General features: G+C 41.7%; 1 protein-coding gene across 6 annotated transcripts in view; it reads right to left on the reverse strand.

Moving 5' to 3' along the window:
* col12a1b (collagen, type XII, alpha 1b) overlaps positions 1-27,227 on the reverse strand; it is a 143,144-nt gene that overhangs the window by 11,426 nt on the left and 104,491 nt on the right. For all 6 annotated transcript variants that reach the window (XM_080490675.1, XM_080490677.1, XM_080490676.1 and 3 more), the window contains 16 exons: positions 25,521-25,673; positions 24,716-24,790; positions 23,247-23,386; positions 22,187-22,310; positions 21,973-22,116; positions 21,041-21,205; positions 20,230-20,268; positions 19,917-20,055; positions 18,927-19,069; positions 18,075-18,184; positions 12,547-12,705; positions 12,249-12,326; positions 6,443-6,529; positions 2,980-3,033; positions 2,745-2,840; positions 1,806-1,859 (listed from right to left, as the gene is read on the reverse strand). In XM_080490675.1, the coding sequence (XP_080346801.1) occupies positions 1,806-1,859; positions 2,745-2,840; positions 2,980-3,033; positions 6,443-6,529; positions 12,249-12,326; positions 12,547-12,705; positions 18,075-18,184; positions 18,927-19,069; positions 19,917-20,055; positions 20,230-20,268; positions 21,041-21,205; positions 21,973-22,116; positions 22,187-22,310; positions 23,247-23,386; positions 24,716-24,790; positions 25,521-25,673 (1,760 nt within the window). The remainder of the gene's footprint in view (positions 1-1,805; positions 1,860-2,744; positions 2,841-2,979; positions 3,034-6,442; positions 6,530-12,248; positions 12,327-12,546; positions 12,706-18,074; positions 18,185-18,926; positions 19,070-19,916; positions 20,056-20,229; positions 20,269-21,040; positions 21,206-21,972; positions 22,117-22,186; positions 22,311-23,246; positions 23,387-24,715; positions 24,791-25,520; positions 25,674-27,227) is intronic.

The following is a 27,227-nucleotide window of genomic DNA, read 5'->3' on the forward strand; positions in this document are numbered from 1 at the left end:
AATTTGTGCCTAAAAAGAACAACTATCTTTCTATTTCGGGCTGACAAACACAACCACTCTCTAATTTCATCCTAAAAAATCCCCAACAATTCTTCAACTTCTGCTTGAAAATCCCAACCATTATTTAATTTCTGACAAAATACAACCACTGCACTCGCTATTTCCGCCTTAAAACTAAACTAACCTCCAATTTCTGCCTGAAAAACTCAATTATCCTCCAAAGTCTGCCTCAGAAAACCATCAATCTTTCTATTATGCCTTAAAAAACGGGATAATCCCTCACCTGGGTTGAAAACCCGAAACCTTCTGCAATGAGTGCCTTAAAATACGTTTCGTAATTTATGCCTCAAAAGACTTCTAAATGCAGTTCCAGCCAAAAAAAACAAACCAAACAGAGTCTTATCGTCTTATCAGTTGGGAAAACACTTGAATTAAAGCCATGTGCTGAGATTTAACTCAATTAGTGTCTCCAGGAAGTGTGTGGCACTGAGACTGTACGAAGGCTGCGGGTTTGAGTCCAACCAGGACTTCCTGCTGAGTCAAACCTAAATTTCTGCCTTTAAGGCTGTTCTTAACTGCTACCACACATTTCACGGAGAAGCCAGACAAGCTAAACGTCAGCGGGGAAGCTCCAGGTGACCTTCAACCCAAACTAAATCTCTTCTCCAACGTGTCAGTCGTTACAGCAGCCACCAGAAACACTTCACAACTTAACAGTGGAAAAAAATGCAAGAGAGAAAAAAGACATTTAACAACTGAATAATGATTTAAAAGTTAAATAAAGTCTTGAGATGAAAGTATAGCGAAGCCCCGCGGCCTTTTTCAACCAAATCCCATCGGCTTCGAGTGGCACATTTTGTCAAGTTTTTGGGGGATTTTTACAGAAATTGTTTGGAATCGTTCTCAAAAGTCCCAGCACACTATTCTCAAATGTTTCACATGTTTAGATTTGTATTTTGAGTGCATGCCCCCAATATGCGGCGGGAGCAAAAGATTAATGAGATTAAAATGGACAGTAATCTTTGCGCCTCGTCTCTTAAAGAGACAGGCACACGGAATGACGTGAAAACCACAAGATTGATAGTTTTCTCTGACATCAGCAGACATTTTTAAAGTGCAAGGTGAGTTCACTCATCCTCTCATTTGTGAGTCTGCAGCTCGAGCAGTTAAGACTCAAACTTCACTTCAAGTTCCAGACCTGAACTGGTGAAACTCCCTGAAGGTGTTTGAGCTTTAAGAAGTAAACACTCCACCACTCAGCAGGTCAGCCGAGGGCACGTCAGCAGCTCGTGGAGGAGTTCATGAACACGTTTAACGGATCATATCTCCTCCGATCTCCCCTTGCAGGAGGACCTCAGCTTACAGGATTTCATCTCAACATGATCTGACCTTTAACCTCTGCCAAGCTCAAATCGGTCTGATGAAGCTGTAGCATCCGCCTGCCGTTTCATCTTCATCACAATGTTCTTCATCTTCATGCCAGCAAACATTAATTATTATAAATTATCTAAATATTATATTACACATATTATTATAAATATTCGTGTCTTCCCGTTGACATGCGGAGAGCCACGCAGGAAGCCGACCGCACGCTAAGCTCCATTCATCAACGCCACTCGTTCTTGGCTCGTGCACACGCATGATTTAATTTGAAGTAGAATTCGGTGAAAAAGCTGCTGAATCCCTCCCAGCTGGAAAAGCATCTGGATGTTCACCAGAGCGGTGGTTTAAAAAAAAAAAAAAAAAAAGAAGAAGAAAAAAGAATGAATCATCAGTTTACCACAAACAGCCAGAGCTGCACTTACTTTCTGTCCAGGTAGACCAGAGTCACCGGGGTCTCCTTTGGGTCCAGGACGGCCCTGAGAAAAGAAAACAGTGACGAATGAGGGGAAAAAGGACAGAAGAAGGACAGACAGTCACTTTAACACAGTCAGGATTCAGACCTGCTCATGATCTTTCATTGCACTAAATCCTGGATGTGGAAGTTTTTACACAAATTTGTCGTAAAGCCAAACAGAAGTCAGTCCAACATGAAAAAACTCAGATTTTTTTAAATGTCTGTTTGAAATTCCTGCTCCATAATCCCAAACTGTTCTCCACTTTCTGGTGAAAAAAGAAATTAATGCTACGCTTGAAAAAAAAAAACAATCTTGAATAAATGCTTGAAAACCCACAATTCCTGCCATTTGAAAACTCAAACTTTACAACTTTAATGTTTCAGAGTTTTTCTAAAGTGTTCAACAATAAACCCATAAAAAAGCCAGAACCTTTTTCTGTGGGAACCCTGTGGTGTGTCTGTCCCAGCATCTCTTTATGTTAAACTGGACCTGGAAGAAGCTCCAGTTCTCTCGACTGTCACGTGTTTGAAATCAGCTCATTGCCTCCTTTAGTTTCCGTCAGTGTCCACGTTGTGGGACATTTCTGAGCCACTGAGTGAGGGGTATGTTTCATTTTAATCCGGGTACATCTCGTCTCCGAGGCGGAAATCCAAGCCGGGGATTTATTAATGCTCAGAGATACGGAGGATTTTTGTATCTCCTCTTCCTCCCAGACATGTTAGAATGTGAGTCTCTGCCACTATCCTCCTGTAAATTCCCTTACATGATAAATCTCTGAATGATCCACTGTGTGTGTGTGTGTGTGTGTGTGTGTGTGTGTGTGTGTGTGTGTGTGTGTGTGTGTGTTTGTGTGTGTGTGTGTGTGTGTGTGTGTGTGTGTGTGTGTGCGCGTGTTTCCAGACGTACGGCTTCTCCGGGGATGGAAAGTCCAATCGGGCCCTGAGGGCCGGGCAGACCCATGGGTCCAGGTGGTCCGTTATCTCCGCGCGGGCCGAGTTGGCCCTGCCAAACGAGGTCAGAGGTCAGATAAGGAGAATTTAAACACAGAAGGAGTTTGTTGTAGATACCAGGTGATGTTTGAACGCAGATGAGGAGGACCGATCCAAACAGAATAGAATCAAATGCTTTCGACGGTACTTACAATAGGGCCGCCCTCTCCTTTTTCCCCTCGGGGTCCTTTGCTGCCAGGGGCTCCCTGGAAAAAGGGGGGGGGGGGCACATCCATCAGGTTAACAGCAAAGGTGTGGAACAAATCCACAATAAAAAAAAACTGCAGGAATCAACCTCAAAACTGCAAAATGAGTCTCTCTCCTCTGAAAATCAATGTTTTTTGTAGATTAAAAGCCTCGACATATACAATCGGATTCAGTCGGATTTCAATTTGTTTGATTTTCAGTCAAAAGAATATTAAAATACTAAACAAAAAACACTGTTATCACTTTATATCCAGTTACAGCCAGTGCTGTCAAACGATTAAAATATTCAATCAGATTAATTACAGAGTTGCTGTGGATTAATTTCGATTAATCAGGATCAAATATCAATGATTTTTAGTCTACATTAATGGCATTTCATTTTGCATGAGCAAACAGACTCAAGAAAGATCGGAATATAAATGCACTTAACGTGTTTGATAAACACCTTTAACAGTTCACGTTAATTAACCACATCAATATATTTCCTCCTTCAGTGTCAGAATAGGTGAAAGATAAAAATAATCCCCAAAAAATTATCTTTTTCTAAACCAAAAAAAGGTTTTATTGCATTTAATGTAATTTATATCATATTTGTATTACACATGCATATCATTCAAAGTGAATAATGATTTACTGTATGTTTTATATATATATTCATATGATATATTTTTACATTACAACCTCGTGAAACTTATTTGAGACTCTGTTTGCATTGCTAAAACCACCCGATCTGTTCCGGAGGCTCCAATCAGCCTCAACATGCTGATCGTTTGTCTGTTTGTTGTTTTCTGTCCTGTTATTTTCTTTCTTCCTTCGATGTCCCCTAATCCCAAACAGCGGAGCCAGATGTTCTCCGACTGTCTGCATCTGTTTGTTGGAGGTTTCTTCCTGTTCAAAGGGAGTTTTCCTCTCCACTTTCTCCATGTGGGAGTGTTTTTTTTATTTCCTCTTTATCGTATCGATGTCTCATCTTTGAGCCATAACCGCACTGGATGAGGATCCAGATACGGTAAGAAAACAAATTTAATACAGTTGCATTTGTTGTTTTGGCATTTTGAAAGTGAGTTGATTAAATTAGCTTACTGCACCAGGCTACCTTGGCTTTGTAGATTTTATTATATTTTGATGCCTTTTACCAATAATCTGATTTATTGATGGTGATATTTTATACATATGGGTCCAATTTCTTTGTCCTTTGGTCCGAATCCTTGAATTTCTACAATTAATGTTATAAACCCCATCTTCAGGGAAAATTGGTAAAAACACCCATAATGCAACAGCGATAGAAGGTTTTGGGATGTTTCACTGTATTTTGCACCAGAAGGTTCCATTGAAATTGGCTCTATGTTGAAATTGTAGGAATTTTCAGCAGTAATTGTTTGATTTTTGTAAACATGTAGACATTTCCATCCCGTATACTCTGCAACACAACAAAGAAAAACTTTAAAGAGGTCTTATTATACAAAATTCACTTTCTAAAGGTTTTCCAACAGTACTAATCGTCCCCATACCTGGAACGACGCCCCAGAAGAGAAGACAGTCTGTCCTCTCTCTCCCTGGCTGGTTTCAGTTTTTAAAAAGTGTGTTGCTCCAATTAGCAAATCAGAAATCAAACCCTATATGATGTCATCGGGGGTTTAGCCAATCCAACCAAGGTAGGTCCTTCCTTTAACACAATTAGGCAGCTCTGCTCTGGCACATGGCACCACGAGAGGAAGTACTTCCTCCTCTTCCTAAGACGGGCATGTGTGGGCGGAGCCAGTCCAGCTCACACAGACACAGCAGATTCTGAATGCAGCTCCTATGATCCAATATTCAAATGGATGAAAATCAAGTAAAAGCTGAATTTGGGGCAATACATTTTGAATAAAGTGTTTTTGGACCAACGAGACCATGTGAAAGTGTTGAAAAACTGTATAATATGACCCCTTGAAAGTTTTATACTTCAAGGTTATTATGGCTCTATTATACCGGTCCTGATATACCTGATCTAAACTTACGAAATCAACACAATCACAAACACATTTACTTCACAAGTCTCCTACTTTTTATTGTCCGTATGTGAAGTGAAACGGGTCCAAACCTGCTTCTTAACAAGTGTTTGCTCATATCTACTTCCATTAAAAAAGTGTGAAACTGAGGCTGTTGACTTGACAGAGCAGCATTTAATGGCAGAACGTCATGGACCCAACGACCACACGTGTTTGTCTGACTCAACTCTGCCTCTCCAATGGAACATTTTTGCTACTATGGAGCACAGATGAGTAAAAGCTCGACCCTGTCTGGTTATTTATGGTTATTTATCCTCTCGATGTTGTACAAGGCAGAATACGCTGCCCTGAAGGACATTAACCTCTTTGCAATGCCTCATAAAACGTTTTAAGAGAGGGGAGAAGGTAAACTGCAGTGCTTGTCTGACAGCTGATGGGTGACGCTGCTCTTCCTCCGCCTCCTCTTCTTCCTCTGATGTAAGGATGAATGAATGTTTTTTCCTCCTCAGCTCTCATGAAATGTACAGGGACTTGGCGATGGCACCAGAGGGGGGTGTAGGAAGCTAAAGGTGCTTGATGTTGTCGAAGCAGTTTAAAGGCTTTGAATGGTCGCGAGCGTGAAGAGCTTTGGGAGCAGCAGGAGATTTGAGTGAGGAAAAGACTGAGGACTATTTATAAAACATTTTGTAAGTGGGAAACATCTGACGAGTTCAGCCAAGTTGCTCTGTTCAGCAACTGTTAGCACAGCAGTGTCCAACAGGTTTTACTTCAGGGGCCACAGGCAGTCCAATGTCATCTTCAGTGAGCCAGACCATAAAATAGTGCCATGATAACCTTTAATTATACATTTTTAAATTTGAATTTGTTGTGGTGCAGAGTATACGTGATGAAAATGTCTATTTTCACGAAAAGCAAACAATTACTGCTGAAAAAATGACCAGAATCTCAACATTAAGCCAATTTTAATGAAACCTTCTGCAAAATACAGTGAAATGTAACAAAAACTTCTATAACTGTTGCATTCTGGGTGTTTTTACAAACGCACCATGACAGTATGACTTCTCAGTGTTGGGTTGTGTCGCTACTCTGAAGAATTCTTTTTTTTTTTATTCATGTTTTCTTTGAAATATTTATAATTCTCTTGGTGGTTTGGCCGGATTAGAGCCACGCACCTGTGTTTTACAAATATGAGCTTTTTAAAACAGGTGGGGGGGGCATCTTATATTTGGACCGATACAGTATTCCCATGTTTCTAACATACTGTATATTTTAAGATTTTGGGCATGGTTCCAATGAGGGGAAAATGACGAGCAAATATTGACTTTTGGTAAGGAGAAAAGATCAAAATGAACATTTGATTCAGTGTGAAGGATGATTATATCACACAATGTGCTATGAATGAGGAGTTGATTCTTACCACTGGCCCCTGAGAGCCCGGCTGCCCGTTGGCCTCTGAGATACAGGAGCAGGAGTTTGGAAGAGAAGGACACTTCAGTTCATCTCTCTGGTGGGGAAAAAAACCACAGAAGATTCAAGGGTCAAAAACATGAGAGCGACGTGTACAAGAGGAAGCGGACAGGATACCGTCGACGAGATGGAATCAGGAAAACAAATGAAATGATGTATTCAACACAACTATAAAGACCCCGAAAACACAAAATTTTTAAGTGAAAACGCCAAACTTTTGTTCCATTTTGGGAGCAATGGCACTCAGAGTCGCAGAAATTTAGTTTTTAAAACCCTCTGACTGCATTTCAGTGGGGACGGGGGAAAACGCAACTTTTTAGAAAATGCCCCGACTCCGTGAAACGCTGCGACTGCACCTTTTGGCTGAAGTGAATAGTTGATCTGCACGTGTGTGAGTAGATGAACAACAACAACAATGGCGGCCTCCAGAGTGCGACGGCTCCCTCATATTTCACGAGATGGAATTTAGTGCAAAACTAGTTGGAATTTGCTCTCAAGCAGTTGGAAATTGGAATTTTGTCTTAACTAATGGGAATTTAGTGCAAAACTATTTATAATTTAGAACAAAACTAGTTTAAAAAATAATGGAATTTACTGTCAAGCAGTTGGAATTAGGATTATTTCTAAACTAGTTAGAATTTAGTCGAAAACTGTCCAGAATTTAAGTCTAAACTAGTTAGAATATAGTCTTTCATTAGTATGGATTAAGTCTACCTCTTGACTCTAATTCATCTAGAACTAGTTGGAATTTAGTTTAAAGGAGACATATCATGCTTTTAAATCCTTCCTTTTTACATATAAATCATACAGTTGTGGTCTATACAACGCGAAACTGCAATGCTTGGGTCTGAATTCCTCATTATTAGAGCTCCACAGGCCCCTTTTCAACCCCTTTTCTGATGCGCTTCTGAGAGCAACTCGTTTTGGGGCGGTCTCTTCAAATGCAAATGAGACACTTCATACCCCTCCTCCTCTCCAGGTTGCAGAGGTCACACTCGGTTCAACGTCACCCTGTTCGGCCATCTTTGTAGTTTGATAGAACAGATACAATTATCTAGCGGCGCAGAAACTTTATATTCACACATTATTTACAAAATGTCAACAACGGAAGATTTGTCCATCCAGCCATACATGTTGGAGCCAGAGTCGGACCCGGCGGAGCGAGATGAAAATGACGATGATGCACCTACAGAACAACGTCTTCATATGGATGTAACGCAATGGTGTGTTACTATATTTACACTAACTTCTCCATCCATGCCCACTACTACAATACTGCCTGTATTACAACGACTATTTAACACAGAAGTTACATTATAATCTAAAACGAGCACACAGCGCTAACATATGAAGACGGTGCAACTGCTAATGCTAACAAAACAATGACAGGGACGTCTTATCATCACACTTTTTAGCGTTATATACAGCTTACCGAAGTGCTCTGTTCGTCGTCTCCATAGATAGAAGGAACTGACCGCTCAATCAGACCAAGTCTTTCGGCAAATCCTTCTTTATACTGGCGGAGGTTGCTGAAGCAGTCGTCCTTAAAGTGATTCGCGCACACAAAAATGACCTTACCCACAGATGTGGGTACATTTCTGTGAAAAATAAAACTCAACCAGGCACTTCGAAAAGGTTCTGATGCTGGGAGACGGTGTAACGAAGCTTGTGGGTTACTACATCCAACAACCGAACATTTCGACTTATCCTCTCGTAACTTCGGTTGGACTACAAAATCGCAGCGAGAAACAAAAATGGCGGATTGCTCGAAACGTCGATGTCCTAATTTGGCAGTTCCGCTGAGAATACTGTGACGTCATTGTTCAAAAAACGTAATAGAGAATAGAAAAATCGAAACCGATCGCAAAATATGACCAAAACAGAATATAAAGATATCAACGGAGCACCTGAAGAGACTACTTTGAACTTTTCTGTACTTCTAAACACTCTAAATATACACCAAAATGCATTTAAGGGCTAAAAAAGTGGATTTAGCATGATATGTCCCCTTTAAACTAGTCAGAAATGTTCCCCCAGACTAAACTTTGCCTTTTGAGCCTAAAAGCATCTAAATAAAATCCAAATTCTTTTTTTTTTTTCTTCAGTTATGAGGAGGAACAGTGGATTTCTGTTATTTGCTTGTTTTTTTTGTTTTTTTCAAACAACAAGAAAACAAAATTGATAATCTCACTTTCGTTGGTTGTTTATTCAGGACTCTTCCCTGCATTATAATCTTGACCTCTGGAATCTATTGGGTAGAATTGTGTCGATTCAACCAATAATTGCAAACACGATCAGCATCACTTCCACATGAAGAGCGTCTTGATAGGATTCAGTTTGAAGCCTTTAAAGCGGCGCCGACCTCACATGAACCTCAGAGACGCCGACAGATTCTCTTGCTTACAGTTAAACGAAGCGAACCTCTGTTCTATAAAAACAGTGTTTTTGATCTGTTCCAACATCCCAGACACTCACTGACACACTTGTCAGGACTTTCTGCCAGGAATAGGCTCATTAATGAATTCTTTTACATTATTTAAAGGCTTTCTGGCTTAAATGCTGGGTATAATTTTTTTTGTTTGTTTCATTGTCAACACATGGAATGAATAGAAGTAATCTAGCTGTTAAAGTAACTAATACCCTGGCTGTATTGATTAACAAACACATGCCGGGTTGTTTTTTTGCAGTCTGTGTGGGTGTTTCCTTTGAGTTCACGTCGAACGGCTTCAGCTTTAGGATTGTGTCCTAACTGTCTGTGAAACAGCCCAATCACGCAGCTGTCCCCGTTCTGCGCCGGCTCCAGATAATCACCCACCGGAGCTGAAAACGCCTTTCGAAATGTTTTGGACGGCCCCACTGCAGACGTGCTCCCCCTCACACAAAGCTTTGTTTGTTACTGCCGTCTCTGGAGATCTCCGCTGGGACCCAAGTGAAAAAGCTTCACGGTGAGAAAGACCAGAGTCTGAGCAGAAAGTAGTTGCTGCTGATGCCTCGAAATGTACGTCCCTTCAAACATTCCTGGACATCCTGACAAACACCAGAGTTCACAAAAAGTCCGGCAATCTCATTTCACCCAGTGTCCTAAAAAGCTGCAGCCTGTCCGCAATTCATGCTCGCCAAATTATGACCCAATGTGGGCAAAAACACGGCTTTCCATCACCAGCCTCCCAGCGTTGCAAATCGAACATCTTCCGGTCAATGTTTTGAGGGTTTCAACAGATTTGTTGACTTGTTTCAGTCTTTTTGTGCTCAGATACGATTTCCTGGCAACCCTGCTCATCTGTGGAGCTTCTTGAAGCTGCAAAACTGAAGGGAGTTGGTGTTTGAGCCAAAAATTTAGAAAATAGACATTAAATTGATCAGATTTGCCTTCAATTTAAAGGTGAAGTTGTTTTGTGCGCCTTAGATATCAAACAAATCCAAAGTTTACAGGAACATAATTGATTTAGAGACGAGATTGTTGAGCTTTTAGCAGCATCAGTATTCTCCTCAGAGAGTTGGTGGAGACCAAACATGGACCTAAAAGAGACTTAAAGTGACAGATTTCCATTTGATTTCACGGTGATGTTGTTTTCTTCTAATTATGGATCACTCAATTCAAAATATTTTCCTAAATATACACAATGTGTATCTTTAAGTGTATATACTATGAGTTGCTGAATCACCTTAAGTTCCTCTCCTGGCATCGTTTCCAGCCTCGAATCTTGTGTTTGTTCTTTAAAAGTATGTATTTCTCTTCTGGGGATGCTCACTCGACAATCCATCAACGGGTCCAGTATTGGAGGGTAAATCTGACTCCATAACTGGGTGTGTTTTGTTCCTGGGTGGGTCTCTGGGTACTGTGATTGTCCCTTAATTTAAAGGGTTGTGAGGATGATTGGCGTCTGTGAATTGGTTTTAGGTGTGGTTGAGTGACTCTGTTGACGCTGTGATGGACTGGAAACTTGTGCAATGTGTACAATGTCTTTCACCAGCTCCAGACGATAGATGTGTCTTTAGGGAAGACTGGATCTAGTAACAACATCCCCAGCTTGTTCATGTTTGAGTTCTGATGGAGGATGAAATGTAACATAGTCTACATAATTGACAGAAATAAGAGCCAAAGCTGAGAAAATGATATATTATATATATATAATATTAGAAATTGTATGAGTCATTCTCTGTCCTGAAAGCCTCCTGTGAGTTCTGGTAATGTAGATGTATCAGCTGGCTCGCACCGCAGCCGCAGATCACATATACCCTGTTTATTTTTTTGGCAATTTGAGCCATTTCTGATTCTGATTACGAGTCCCGAGGAAAATCAAGGACACGTCGACAGCCACACGATTCAGCTCAAAGTCAACTGCTTCTCCCCCCCCAGACATCGCTATGCCAACAACCACAGCATTAATGGTTCCTTTACGTTTCCCTGCAGTCTGCATGTTTTCCTCTCAAACAACAACCAGGTGGCCTCGCAGGTTTTTCTACTCTTCAAGAAGATGATGGTGAACATCTCCAAGATGCAGCGCAGATGTAAAAACAAACAAATATGCCCTTACACACCAGCAGATGTGAGTGTTTGAGAAGATAATCTCAGGACGGTGTCTGTAAAATAGCTTTTCCCTTTGAGCTTCTCCGCTGGGGATGATCTCACTGTCGCCGCGGATTGGAACGAAACGCAGCGAGCATTGGAAGCATGTGTCCAATCAGCCCATTAATGAGCCGCAAACTCTCAATGATTCAGTCTGCCATCACCTGCCAACGCTGAAACGTCACTATCGAGGACTTCCCGTCAACTCAGTCGTAAAGCTTTAAAACCAACACCGCTAGCGATGGCGCGCTGGAATGTAACAACGTTAAGCTAGCGTGTTTAGCTGCAATGAGCTAATAACTGATTAGTAATTCAGTTATAGTCAGTTGTGTTAAATTGTCTCTTAGATTCATCTGAACCCGTTGTCTTAATGTTACCTTTAATTAGCCAATGACTGATAACCACAAAAAAATGAGTTCCCCAAGTTCCTATCTTTGGAAAGTGTTGTCGAGCCGCTGTCTCTCTCCGCTCTCCCAGTTTTCAAAGTGACAGTGTGTTTTTAGAAAAGCTGCGTTTTCCGCGGCTCCGAGCACCGTTGTCGTATAAACAGACATTCAAATCACAATCACTGTTTTGCGTTTACACATGAAAACATTGTTGAGTAAAATGGGGCCGTAGCCTGTGATTAGCATTAGCGACTCTAAATAAACTTGATCAACTTAAACTTAACTGATGTTTTGTCTCAGGTGCCTTCCCCCCCCCCCCCCCCCCATTGTGATTCCTTATAAATAGAAAGAGGTGATTGCAACCAAGACTTTAGAGCGTCTTCCTTCTGCTAACAATGAAATTTCTTCTTTTAACGCAGCAGTTCATGTTCCTTATTATGGCAGATTCAATGGCCAATTTCAAGTCGATATTTACCTCAACATGTTTTTGGATTGCAGATGGAAGCCAGCAAAACCCCATTCATGCACATGCAGAACATGCAATCTCCACACAGAAAGGCTCCGGGCCGGAATAAAACCAGGACTTTCCTGCTGTGACGCTACAGAGTGAACCACTGCTCCATTATTCATTCCTGCCACATGTACTAGAACCAGTTCCTGCAGGGAGACTCTGCTGAGTGTGAAGCTGCAGTGTGTTTATCGCCGCAGGTCAAAGAGTTCAGAGGGCGGTGCGAGCCGAGTTCAAACCCGGTTAACTACGTCAAGCTCAGAGGGCCTCGCGGCGGCCGGGGTTCCCTTACCATCGACGGCAGGTCACAACATCTGTCCTTGCTGGTCCAGCCCAAGCTGCAGATAATGTCGAACATCTGGAGCTGGAACTGTAGAGGAAGAGGAAAGTCAAAACATGGAGACGCTGTTGTGCTACATGTGTGTGATACGCGCCCTCCCCCGCCTGAGTTTTTTTTTTTATTATTTGCTTGAAACCAACTATGCAACATTGCAAATTAGCACCAATAATCACTGCAATCAAACCCTGATTTACACCGTCTTGCGTAACGCTGGCGTTCACTCGTCCAGTTGTAGCATGAGCTCACTTACAGTTGCCGATTCGCCCGTGGAGCCGATGGACTTGGACATCTTGCCCAGAACCTGGTAGCCGTCGCTGGATGTGTTGCCAGCGGCCTTGATCTCCTTCTCCGCCACTTCTTGGCAGTCGATGTTGAGTTTGACACCGGTGGATGAAACGAGGATATGGAGCTTCAGGGAGTCAGAGGAGGAGAAAAGAAAAAAGAATAGAGATTTTATTGGCATGTCCTTTGTTCTGTGACCAAGCGCCGGCGTCTGGTTTTCATCCTTGCGGCCTGTGAATTATTAGATTTTGTCGGGGGGGGGTCTGGCAGCGGAGGCCAAGGCGAGGGGCGGATGCTCTCTCGACTGTAGTTCTGTTTGTTGAAACTGGAAATAAGTGAGAGGAAACCCAGCACTTCCTCTCCGTTCATTCATAAAGTGGAGGCACTTGATCAGATCCGCACATTGAAGCTCCAAAAATATGAGTAATTCAAAATGAAACATCCCTCTTTCATTCTCTGTGTCGTCATGGCTTCTAAACGATGGAACATACTCCGAAGATGGCAACGTTCGTTAAGATTGCTTCTATTTTCAGGATAACGGCACATTTTTACAGCATTTCAAGTAAAAACACATCGTTTTTGTTTCTTTGTTTCAGAAAAGTTACGTGTTTACACGACAACGTTATGAAAACGATGTCCATTTACCACCGCTGGTTATTTCTGTGATGTGAGGTACGGCGGCGTAGTGGTTAAAGCTCTTGACTCACAGTGAGATGGTTGTGGGTTCAATTGCTGCGTCAACATGTCAAACTTTAAATATCTTTCAGCACCTTTAAATGTTTGTGTTTTGGTGTTCTATGATCTTTCATTCAGCCCACTGTTTTGTATTATGATGTTTGTTTATATGTGGTGCTTTTTATTTGATTGAGAATTTTAAGTTATTTGAGGTAAACTTTCAGTCCTTTGATTTCTCTCTGTGGTTTTTTCATGACTTAAAATGTTCCTATCATCTTTCCTGAGCTTGTCTGTGCTGATGTACGCCTCTGAATGTTTGTTATTTTATTTTTCATCATATTGAGATCATTATCTGATTCTTTGTGCGCATCTATGTCTGTAGTCTAGTCTTTTTTTTTTCATTTTCAGGTTTTTCTTTTGTGTTTAATGCCTTTGTGAACATTAGTTGGCCATTTTCATTATTTTGTGGTAATTTTATGAAATATTGACATTATTTAGAGTTATTTTTATATATTGTTTATGATTTGAAGTCAAATTACAACTATCTGGTTGTGTTGTGACTCTTGTCGCCTTTTGCTTCTTGGTGAACTTGTCTTGTGTGTTAGTCGTCATTTTTAGTCGTTTTTCATCAATCATCCAGACTTGTTTTGTCTTTTTTTGCCACTCTGGTTATCAGAGTTCCTGTGGGGAAGTTTTGTGGCTTTACATGTTGTCTCATGCCGCTTTGTGGTCATTTTATGAGTCTCACCATCAGCGTTTACCTTAAACCGCTGACATCTGCAGATTTTCTTTCAAAGAATCAAAAAAACTGCGGCCTGAGTTTGTTTTCCATCAACTCGCCCGTTTGTTCTTCAAGTACTCTGATATTTAGTCCACATCTTAGAGATTCCTCCAGTTTTCAGCTGCGGAGGCACATTTTTGAGTTTGCCCAGAATTCCTTCCGTCCTCCTCACTGAGGGACATCTCACAACTCTTAATGGTAAAACAACTGAAGCCACACACACACACACACACACACACACACACACACACACACACACACACACACACACACACACACACACACACACACACACACACACACAACACCACAGATTGCATTTCTCCTCACTGGCATCACTCTCGCCACGTCTTTTTGTGTGTCGTCATTTTGTGGCGAGGCCTGATCCTTGCCTTCACGGCAGCTCGGGTGGGCAGCAGCAGGAGGGAGAAGCGTGGTCTCTATCGAAGCCGCAGCCCGTCGCCTGCGGTCGTCCAACACTGAGACGACCGGGCGGGAGTTCAGTGAAAGCACAGAATCATCAGCAAACGATCTGATGTTGAGCAGCAGGTCCTCCTGTACTAACTGCTGCTTCTGTTACTTTAAAGTTACTTGTCAACAGTTTGTTCTTGTGTAATCACGGGCTTGTTTCGATGTAACAGAGGTTCGTTGTTGACTCTAAACCTGCCCATAGGTATGCCCGCGTGTCTTTCTGAGAGTTTTCCAGGCTCTACTGCCTTTAACCCCAAAGCCAGCCGGGCTTAGCTCCGGGTCCAGCACTCTCACCTAGATGTAAATGAATAAAAGATGAATGAACCCTGAATGTGATCAGAACTCCAAGCATCCTGAAAGAAGGCACTTTATGTCTGTTTCAAGGAGGAGAAAGAACTTGAAAAACCAGACGGGAGTCGGTTTGACGGAGCCCACATGTCATCTGAAACGCATCCCGGAGTCGACCCCAGTGCTGCGGCGCTAATCACAGTCATCCATACGACCTGGCTGCGTCCCAGCTCCGAAAACAGCATTTTCAAACACTCCGTCAGATTCTGGAGCCAATTCCTCCAGATGCAGCTCGGAGCTGCACGAGAGGTGCTGCTGAGACGGAAAGAAGCTGCCACACATCCTTTGATTCACGAAAACCAAAAGCATAGAATCTGAATTCTCCCTGTGCAGAGTCTTCGGTGTCGGCGAGATGATGTGGAATTTACTCAGGGGGTCAGTCCCTGGACAGGGTTACAGCTACAGCTGCACTTTTTCATTCAACCCCAGAGGCACGGATCCAGTCAGCTTGGAGCATTAATGACATCAAGAAATAACAAATTCCGATGACTCAGCTTACGATAAAACCAAGGTATTTCTGCAGATCCTGACTCAATGAATGCTGCATGTCACACCATCTGGACACCTTCAGCTCAGAAATGTGTGTTATAGTGCTAGTTCAAGGTCAATGTCATTCCAGAGCTGAGCAGCTTTATTACAGTTTCATCAACTCCTGTTTACTGGAGCAGGAGAGCCTCATTATTTGTCGTTCAGTTGGAGAGTTGCAGGGCTGTTGTCTCTCTTAAGTCCTGCTCAACAATTTGACTTTAACATTACTCGCTCCTTTCTCACTAAACGTCTCTTTAATGGAGGTGGAGCAGGTATTCAACTGAAGAAACGGTCCTCCAGATAGCAACAGGAAATATCTCCACTTCTGAGTAGCATTAGCCTGTATTCACTGTAGCTGTGATTAACATGAGCCGCTTTAAGTAAAAGTTATATTCCGCTTCTAGGAGCTGTCTGGATATTTGTGGTTTATCTAAGCTGGTTTGTTGTGGTTTACATCCAGATTATAGAGCATCTTCCTCCCAATTATAGAGCATCTTCCTCCCATCACAGTCCTTCCAGCTCAGCTAATGTATCTACGCTACAACAACTCAACTATGCTCACATGACTAAGACATTCATATTTGGAGGCGATTACTTGTTCTTCTTCCTAACTAGTTATGTAACTTTAAAAACTTAAGTTAACTTTACTCTTTTCAGGTACCGTACTCTTAGAATCCTGGTTGAATGCAGAGCTTTATCAGATTTGAACTAGAGTACAACTGCTTTCGCATCTTCTAATTTGTACTCGAATAATGTAAAGGGAGTGAAGGTATTTTATTAACTCTATTTATTTTGAATAACTCAATGTACCTGAATTAGAAGTAAATGACTTTCAATAGAGTTAAAGTAGATTGCATGCTGTTAATTGTACTTAAATGTGAGTCGAGTCACAGATTTAGAAAATACTATAGTAATGTGAGTACTTTGCTCTCCGGAGGTCCTAAGCTGGTTGGATTTTGTGCTGCAGAGGGAGTAGAAAGTGAATTCAGGAGGTGAAAACATGGATTTACCCTCAACATGAATTACAGTGAACCGAGCCAGCGGGAGCGGTGTGTTGAGGTGTCAGGAAGCCTGGAGACTAAATCACTGAAGCTCTCCACTGTCATTAGCAGCCGGCCGGGCAGACACGACGTGCAGATGCATGCTGGGAGGTAAAACCACAGGATTCCTCAGTGGTCAGCTACCAGAGGATGTGTGTGTGTGTGTGTGTGTGTGTGTGTGTGTGGGGGGGGGGGGGGGGGGGGGGGGGGTAGTTAAGCTGCTGGATCTGATGTCATTGTTTAACTGCAGCAGGGGTGACCCAACTTTTTCCAGGCTGAGATGAAAATCTCGGTGGGACAACTCGTCAATGAGTCTCCATCAATTCTCTCTCTCTCTCTCTCCCTGCTCTCTCTTTCTCTCTCTCGCTCTCTCTCCTCTCTCACTGCCAACTTATTGAATTATTTACTGTTTATTTCCAAACCTATTGACGTATTTATTGACTTAATTGGTATTTACTTGTTTATTTACTGACGTCTTTACTTAGCCACTCACTGACTCTCTAACCGACTGAGTTACTTATTTAATCACTAACTTATCGAGTAACAGTCACTTACTTGTTTATTTACTTACTTATTTACTTTCGGACTTACTTACATATTGATGTATTTACTAAATAATGTATGTAATCACTAGCTTAATTATTTCTTTATTTACAAACCTGTTTGCATACTAACTCGTTTGATTACAAACTACTCACTAACTTTTTGACATGCTTGTTTATTTACTTACTTTTTTACTTTCTGACTGCCTTTCTTAATAACTTACCCACTCATTAGCTTACAAATTTATTTACTTAACTTTCTGAATTACTTATTGATCCATGAACCTATTGACTTACTTATTCCCTCATTAGCTTATTGCCTTACTAGATATTCACTTGTTTATCTAATAACTTATTTAGTTTCTGACTAACCTTTAAAATTGACTTACTAACTTATTAAATCATTTTTGTATTTACTGAAAAATTACTGTGTCATGTGGCTTTGCATGTTTAAAAGTTAAAAACAGATTGAGATGAGAAACTTCCAGAAGCTTCTTATGAACACATGCAACATGTTTCAGGAAGCGTTTCAAACATTAAACAGTTTTTTCCAACCAAGGTAAAATTAAAACACCACCACAGCGCTGCCAAACTATCATCCTCAATAATCCAAACCAAACCTGGATACGTACTAGTCATCGCTGCCGTCGCCCCCTTCAGCCCACCACTTGAACTGATCAATCACAATAAAGAGAAATGGCGGCCCGACGCTGCAGCGCTGCCCTTTAAAACCTGCAGACGACCATCTGCAAGCACGTCTGCGGTGGCGTGTGAGCAGCGGCGCCCGTAATGTGCAACACATTTGGAATCTCAGGCATCCGCAGTAGTATCTGCATGACCTCGAGACGTCCAGCGAGAACAAAGCGCAGCGATTCGATTGATGTGTCGTGCCTCGGTTTGCGCCTCGCTCCAGAAGATGTTGCATAATCCACCCATTAAAGACACATTGCAACTTAAATGTGAAAGAAGCCAGAATGCACTTGTGGAAAAAAGCTCAGAGCGTTGAGCGTCACATCCCTTCTGCAGGATTCATGACGTTTTTTTTCTCTTCCTGGCACTGATGGATGGCAGGAAGCATGTCTGAGATGTCGCTCGCTCACTCGCTGTTTACCTTGTGGAAGCTGCCGTGGAACATCTTCTTCACTTGGCTGTTGTCGAACGTCACCCTCTGCGTCTCGCCACGCTCATCTTTGTTGTAGAACGACACCGTTTTGCTGGAGGCTGATCAGAGAACAAACATATATCACATGTCAGCACTGTTAAGTGATGCATGAATAAAGTAACTCATTACTTTAGTGAAACAAACTCACACTGGTGACGTATAGAGGGCATGATACTTTTGTTTCACATGGCATAGAGCTCTAGCTGAGTTAGCATTAGCCCCAACTATTGTCTAAAATGACGGTCAAACATCAGGCCCGTTGGCCAAAACTGCTCGCAAGAAGCTCTAATCCGGCCAAACCACAAATTAAAATGAAAACAATTCAAAGAAAACAAGGATTTCTAACACTGAGACTCGAGCTGAGATATCAGTGATGCGGCCATGAAAGTTTTTGGGGACGTCTCACTGTATTTTGCACCGAAAAGTTTAATTAAAATAGACTTATATTGAGATTGATAGAAATTTTCAAAGTAATTGTTTGGTTTCACATAAATATCGACTTTTTCATCAATGAAGAAACCCATATTTGATGATTGATGCTTTGTTGTGCAATAAATGAAGAGCCCTTTACAGATAAGTCATACATACTACTGTGGTGTAAAGTATTAATTTTCAATAACTGAGAGATTTAAATCTAATCAAGTAAATGTTTCTGATGGATCAAAACAGCTTGAGCCACCTGATGACAGCAGATTCTCATGCTGAGGGCTCCTTTACCGGTCTGCTCACTTATCAAGAACATGACAACCCAGACGTTTCAGTAAGGATCTAACAGTTGCTCCACACAGCAGGGAAACTCACGGTCGATGGTGACGCCGGTCTCCGGTTTGTGATCCTTGCTGGAGATCTGCCAGATGTCGAAGGCCTCGGCCGGCGTGTCGGGCAGGAGGCGGAACATCAGGATGATAGTGTATGCGTGGGGGAGGCCGTTGGGGTGAATCTCTCTGTTCAGACAGGAAACATGAAGAGTTTTGTCGTGGTAACATGCTGAGTGCGAGCTGACTGAGGATTTCACAACTTTTCACACTCGTGCGGTTTCCTAGTCTGGAACAAACATGTGGCCCGAACACATGCCGGACAGATGCTCCCACATGTAATCCGTCGCAACACAATGCATGTTGGGTTATTATGGTGAGAGTTTTACCAGCTAAGAGTTTTTAAATGTACGAAAGTGTCAAAGCCACAGCAGCTTCTCTTTGTTAATTTTTTTTTTTAACTGGGCCACCAGAGTCGCTGTGCTTATCAAACACGTCTTTTTGTTAGGAGCTCACCAATGGCAGAGTTCAAGCTTCCACAAAAGAATCTAACACAGCGATCGCAGCACAGTTCAACTGAACAAATCTGACGTGTGTGGACGTCCTGCGAGTTACTCAATATGCTGATGATGTTATCCTCTTCACTGTGAGACCATTGGAGCTCTATTTGCTCGTACCAGGTTCATTCTGGACAAAATTCAACTTTTTTATCACAAGTGGAGACAGGGTGTTTGCAAGGATTCAATAGATTTAGGTTAATTGCAATTTTTAGCATTTTGAAGCAATTAACCAAGTACTATTAACCAAGGGAGTAAGAGATAGGTGAGTTATCGATTCAGAAGGTTTTATTTAGGCACTAATGAGAAAATCTGGTTGTTTCATAATAAATTTTGACAATTTGTAGACCTGAATACAACTACTTTTTTTTTTCCAACAGACTTGTTTAACCAATTAAACCAAATTACGTAATAATTTTTTCATATTTGAATCGAGATTTAACTACAAGCTGTTTGAAATGTGTTTTCTGGATCCTTACGTGGTGGGCTGCGTCAGGAAGGCGTTCTTGTGCAGTCTGTACGACGCGTAGCTGTTGAAGGAGCCGGGCTCCATGGAGACACCCTTCATGTAACTGTACATCCTCTCTGTCAGGTTGAACGCCTCCAGCATCCTGAAGCCTGGAACATCACATCCAAAAGTCTGTTTTTAACGCAGAGGTTCACCAAGTGTGTGTGTGTGTGTGTGTGTGTGTGTGTGTGTGTGTGTGTGTGTGTGTGTGTGTGTGTGTGTGTGTGTGTGTGTGTGTGTGTGTGTGTGTGTGTGTGTGTGTGTGTGCGTGTAACTGTACTCACCAGGTGAGGTGAAGCCATTCAGGTAAATCAAAGGACAAGCTGTGGACAAGAAAAGACACAGACTTATTTTGTTGTTTTTAACTCCATCACTACCATTAACCTATAATCCCCTCCATGTGAAAATAATCCAAATTTTAATATAAAAAAAAGTTAAACTATTAATAAAAAACGATAGCCACTAATCAGATTGAACATTAACCATAATTAATTGAATATCATTTTCAAGATGATATAATGGATGTCAATAATGTTTGTACTATTTTTAACAATAATACACTTTTTTTTTAAACCAAAAGTTTAATTTATTTACCTATTACAAGCATTATTATTATTATTATTATTATTATTATTATTTTTATTAAAAGCAAATTTACAAGCATTGATTTGCTTTTAGACTCACTTTAATTTAATCTAATTACATTTTCTGTTATTTCATCTGCTTTTTAACAAAAATCAATTGGATTCAAAGCAAATTAATGTGTTTTTACCAATCAATACATTTAATTAAATTCAAATAAATTCATATTCAATCAGGTAAACTTGTTTTAATATATAATGTATATATACCCCACTGAATTACACATTCTGAAGCTCATTAAATTTAATCAACACAATACATTTCTTAAACTATATTCAGACATTACACAAAAGACACAAATATATGAAATGGGAGCTAAATGAGGTCAACAAACAAAAAGGTGATCCTTTTAATGAAATCTAACCTCTTTCTTTACCTGCATGCAAAACAAATTCACGTTACTCACCTCAACATCGCCACACAATACAGCCCAAAAAACAACAACACACTCACATGAGCTGGCGGTCTCACAGATGAAGGTGACCAGGTTTTCTTTGATGGTGTTGAAGGCGTCGAAGTCGTCCACCACGAACACGTGCCTCTCGCTGGGTTTGCTGCCGATCTCCTGCAGCTCCACGAAGTCCACGTCGGCCACGCCGATGGAGAAAACGCTGTAACCTGAAGGCACCGCGAGCACACAGCACATCCTTAAGTTTTTACATTGTTTATCACTTCAGCGTGATTTACTGGAACATTAAACCAACACAATGACTGAATAGTTAAACTGGTGATGGACATTAAGATGAGGATTAATAATGAAGATAGAAGATAACGTCACAATTACAAATTTCACCTTTTTCAAGCATCAAAACGTTTAATTGACCATGTTTTTGATTGTGTCATGTGGAATAGTTTTTCTAGGTATTCACTTCTATAGGAATAAAATAAAATTGAAATAAACATGGAGAATCCAAATGACGTTTTTTGCTTGGTTTTGAACGTGTTTCTATTTTTTTCCTTTTTGCTCTCTTTATGGCCCTATTTCTTGCTTTTCTATTGTTCAGAATAAAACAAAATAGAATTTGAAAGAAAGATTTAATATGGTAGGTTTAACATGTAATAACAGGTAACATTTCTTTATTTATCTATATTTCTTTATTTCCTCATGTATTTACTAAGTAGCATGTTTACTTACTAACTTAGAGACTTATCCACTTGTTTACTCACAAACATTTCTGACTAACTTGCTCTCTTATTTATTTACTAACCTATTGATTTATTAACTCACTTACGTATTGATTGATTCTCTAACGCATTGACTTAATCATTTATTGGTTTACTTACAAAATTATTTACTTGCTGACTTACTTACCTAGTAAATAGTGTACTCATTCATTCATTCATTGAATTTAATGGTGTAATGAAATGGACTTCCTGTTTGTTACCTGCGTGCTGCAGCTTGGCAGCGTTCTTCTTGACCTCGTCCTGAGAGCGCCCATCGGTGAGGACCACCACCACCTTGGGGACGTTCCTCCTCATGCCGTTCTCCACGGAGAAGGCCTTCTCGTACGTGTGCTTCAGAGCCACTCCTGCCCAACACAAACAAAACCGGTCAGAGGCCGCTCGGCGGTCTGAGGCCTCGGGTCGCCGCTGTCGCACCTGTTTTGGTGTTTCCTCCTCTGTAGCGGATCTGGTGACACGCAGACATGGCGATGCCTTTGTCCCGGTAGGCGTTGAGCCTGAACTCCGTCTTTGCCTCGTCACTGTACTGGACGAACGACGGCTGAGGGGGAAGATCGCCACAGAGAAGTTCAACAAACTGTTCAGTCCAACACCACGAGGGAAGATAGTGGCGAGAGGACAAAATGGGGCCCTCTGGCAAATATATTGGGCTCAATCTTCACTTTCTTCCATAAACATGCTCGAGACGGACACCCTGCTAATAGCTACATTTAACAACCCTCCAATTAAATCGATTGCAACAAAACATCCCATGCTCTCAGATGCCGGAATCAGTGCATCCAAATACCACAAATAGGATAATTAAACGCGGTCTGATGGAGGCAAATGAAGCAGCGTCTGCTCACCAGCTTTCTTGGATTAGGATAAAATCTCATTGTCCAACTTGCCCCTCAGGGGTGTAAGACAAACTAATAATATGAACCTAATGGATTCATTTTTTCAGGAGAACACATGTTTGGATCGGTTCCTGAAAACTAAGATGAATTATAGTTTTTCCTGTGAGGCAGCAGAACCTCAGTAATCTTCAAAAGTGATTAAGTGCATTCAGTGTTCCTTTAGGTCAGGGGTGTCAAACTCATTTCAGTTCAGGGACCACAAGCAGTCCAATTCCATCTTGAGAGGACTGGACCGGTAAAATAGAGCCATAACAAGCATTAAATCTAAACTTTAGAGTTATTCTTTGTTGTGGCGCAGAGTATACCTGATGGAAATGTCTATATTTTCACAAAACCATACAATTACTATGGAAAATGACAACAATCTCAACATAAAGTCAATTTTAACGAAACCTTCTGGTGGAATATATAGTGAAATGTCCCCCCAAAAACTTTTTTTTTTCTTAAATTTTTAAAATGTACTTGGTGGTTAGGCTGGATTGGAGCCTCTTGTGGTCCACAAGCCTTACGTTTGACACCCCTGCTATAGAGGATTTTAATACATTTTTCTTAAAACCATTTTCTACTCTGTCGGCACAAACCTGCATTCCCGAGGGTCCGATGACGTCGAAGGCGGCGATCATGTCGGAGACAAAGTTCACCACCTTGTTGAAACTCTCCTCGCCGATGCTCCACGAGCCGTCGATGAGGAACACCACGTCGGCTTTGGCTCCTTTGCAAACTGGAGGTGAGATTCAAGAAATGGGGAAGATTAAAAACAGTCAACGTACAGCTTTATGTCAGTCCAACAACAACACACATGCCAGCGGAGGAAACGACGCCGTCACACGGCATCATTACAGTCATCTGGCGGCAACAATGCAGCGCTGCCTTCGTATACATAATTATGGGCTCAACTGATTAATAAAGAGAAACACTGGCTAAACAAAAAGTGAAACATTTGGTCACCAGAAGGCTGCAGTGCTTGTTAATGGGCTCCTCTCAGAAGATAGACTCAGCTTCAAACACTCTTCCCATCATGTGGTGTGATCCTCTCTTTATCCTCCCGCTGCTCCCATTTAGGAACACATCTCACACAAACAAGCTTGTCTGTCTTCCTTTGTCAAACACCTAATGCTGATGGAGACGAAGCCACTGCTGGCACGATGCAGGAAGTCTCCTCTGAAACTGTGAGGATTCCATTCAAGCCTGAACCAAAAGACTCAGGAAATGATTTTAATAGTCTGAAGTAAACATGCGTAGTTAAACCGGGTTGTGTTTATTCTGTAACTATTGTGCTCCCGACACAAAATTAATGGTTGTGTATGTTAAGCGACGTAAAGCAGGTGGTGGCACAACATGTTCAATCCATCAAGCGGTGAAAAGCTGACTGCTTGATATTTTATTAGTGTGAATGTTATTTATTGTGAAAGTCAAGAACTTCAAATTGTTGTTGAGTTTTTTTTAACTCACTTGAAAGACAGTTAGCTGGTTAGGTAGGTCGGTAGGTAGGCTGGTCTGTCAGTTGGTCAATTGGTCAGCAGGTAGGCGAGTAGATATTTAGGTAGGTAAGATGGTAGACAGCTAACTAGATGACGAGGTGGGTAGGCAGGTCTGTTGGTCGGTCAGGAGGTCGATAGATATTAAGGTAGGTAGGATGGTCGACAGATCACTAGATGGCGAGGATTCAGTAAAAAATGCATTTAAAAAAATGCCTCCAGTGGTTCAGTGTGGTTTACTCGTTTTGACATTTCAGAAGCTTCTTTCTTCCTCCAACTCGAAGGTCGCTCGCCCACATGATATTTGTAATACAGTGAAATTCAGATTGCGGGTCGAGCTCTGGATCGGTTGAGCCGACGATGAGTGTGAAGGCTCTTTCATTCACTTCAGGGTGTGGAGGAGTTGAATTACAGTACTTTCGATAGGAACTGTAATCTTGGTGAGTTTGTTTGTGTTGGAGTCACTCAGCTGGGGAACGGTACGACAGGATGGGCTGAACGTGAACACTTAGCGTACCTGGAGACTATGACAGTGTTCTCTTTCCCTTATAGAGGCAATAAAAGAGACTCACCCGGCCATGCAGGAGGGATGGTGGGTGGAGGTGCAGGAGTCGGTGGCAGCGTCGGAACTGGAGTTGGCTTCACCACTGAGAGAAAGACAGACAAACTCTGGTCAACACATTTGTGATGAACCCAACACACTTATTCTCATTAGTGCGATCTCCCACGCTTTTTTTTATTAACGCGAGGCGACAGATTCCAACAAGTGTTTCCATGTCTGCTTTCAGTTTGTGGCGAGCAGAAAAACACAGAAATACAAATTGTCCCTGCGCGTTATTTCAGCGAGACGAAATCCCAAACAGGTTTAAGTTGGATTTGGTCCAACTTTGACAAAATCAGAAACATCTCTTGTATCGGTGGCGTCGCCAGTGTTGTTGAGTCAGTTCACGATTTAGTCCACTTACTTATGGTCACATGTGGCAGCCTAGTGAAAACACACTAGTAAAACACACAAACTCAACAAGTCCCAATAATGCAAAACAGACCACGAAGACGCAGTTGCACCAAGAAAGGAATCCCTGACTAGAAGCGCCGGATCTACCCTCGAAACGATGTCGTTAACATACCAGGCCATGAGCTGGCGCTGTTGTTTGTTGCACAACAGTTCTCGGAGAAGAACTATTTACTACGGCCGTGGTGCACACGCAATAACTTTCAAAACATTTTTAGTGGTTCCGACCACCATTGTCGCGTAAACCGACCCTCAACTCATGACAGAACGTTTGCGTTTTCACTTGAAGACGTTGCTGTGTAAACGGGACCTCAGAGACCCAGTGCCCCTGTTTGTAGACTTCAGTTTCAGCTCGCAGCACTTACAGGTCCTCTCATTGATGCTGACCCCCGGTCCTTCCAGGTTCGGGGTCTGAACGAAGACGGTGGCGGTGTACAGGGCGTCGGGCGAGAGTCCGTCGAAGCAGTACTGAGGCAGGCCGGCGGGAATGGTGACTTCATGCTGTCCGAGGCTGGAGGCTGACGAGAAAAGAAGAGAATCACGTAGGCTGCACAGCGAACCGGATCGCACTAGTTCTAAACAGTCAGGGTTGATCTCTATATTCTGCTTTGAAGACATTGGATGTATAATCCAACCACTTTGTTGCACTGGAAGACAAATGGTGACTCACATTGATGGTTTTCTCCTAAAAAGCTGCAAAGTTGCTGCCTCGTAAAAGGCTCAGTGAGTTTTATGTAATTTTCTGAGCTCTGAATCATGAAAGACCGAGACACATACTCAAATCTCATTATATGCATCTCCTGGGGTATGATAGCATTAACTATTGTTATTAATGGCTCAGAAATTGCTTCCTCGTGCACTGGCTTTTAAAAGCTGGCTCATGACACTGGCATTTTGCAGCTGTGTTCATGACAAAGATGTTTATTGAGCAGACTTAACTTCAGCGTGTCTGCATTGGCACATCTTAATGTGAAGAAAGAAAAGTGAAAAAAGAGTGAACAAAGCTCAACACCTGCAGGACTTTTGACAAAACCACAAGCATCACACCCAAACAAACCTCAGGACTCAATTAGACAAAAACTTAAAAAACTATTTTTCATATTTTAATGGGAGTCGATGTGCTATTTGCGTATTTTCTATCGCATATCAATCAGGATGCTCATCGAGAAAAGTTCAGACTGTCACCAATACTTGATTTAGTGGACATCCGCTTCAGGTTTAGTTGCAGCCAGAACGAGGCTGAAGTTAGTGTCAAATTACAAGCAAGATGGCGCAAGAGAAGACATGTTACTCTGCCTGATTTATACTCAAACCTTGTCAGCCTCTGCGTCAACATTACACACACCTCCAACAGCCCTGAGACTCTTTAGCATGTAGCATGTAGCACGTCTCTGAGTAAAACCCTCCTGATCCACTGAGCAGTTAAACTACCAAGTGACATCGGCCGAACTCTGCTGGTCCAAATGTCTCGGGTGATGAAGTCACTGGTGTTGTACCAACTAACTTATTCATATTTTGTCAGAACGTCATTTACAGTCTGACTATGTTTGTCATTCTCAACTCTTCTTCTTCTTCTTCTTCTTCTTCTTCTTCTTCTTCTTCTTCTTCTTCTTCTTCTTCTTCTTCTTCTTCTTCTTCTTCTTCTTCTTCTTCTTCTTCTTCTTCTTCTTCTTCTTCTTCTTCTTCTTCTTCTTCTTCTTCTTCTTCTTCTTCTTCTTCTTCTTCTTCTTCTTCTTCTTCTTCTTCTTCTTCTTCTTCTTCTTCTTCTTCTTCTTCTTCTTCTTCTTCTTCTTCTTCTTCTTCTTCTTCTTCTTCTTCTTCTTCTTCTTCTTCTTCTTCTTCTTCTTCTTCTTCTTCTTCTTCTTCTTCTTCTTCTTCTTCTTCTTCTTCTTCTTCTTCTTCTTCTTCTTCTTCTTCTTCTTCTTCTTCTTCTTCTTCTTCTTCTTCTTCTTCTTCTTCTTCTTCTGAGCAGAGTTTCCACGTGCCGGGTTGTTTTTTCCACTTACTCACCTCGCTGCCGCCTCTGACCGCTGTTTGTGTTTCCACTGGAGGACAAACATTGGATTGATTTG

This window comes from Lipophrys pholis (genome assembly GCF_963383615.2).
Source record: "Lipophrys pholis genome assembly, chromosome: 21".
Lineage (NCBI taxonomy): Eukaryota > Metazoa > Chordata > Actinopteri > Blenniiformes > Blenniidae > Lipophrys > Lipophrys pholis.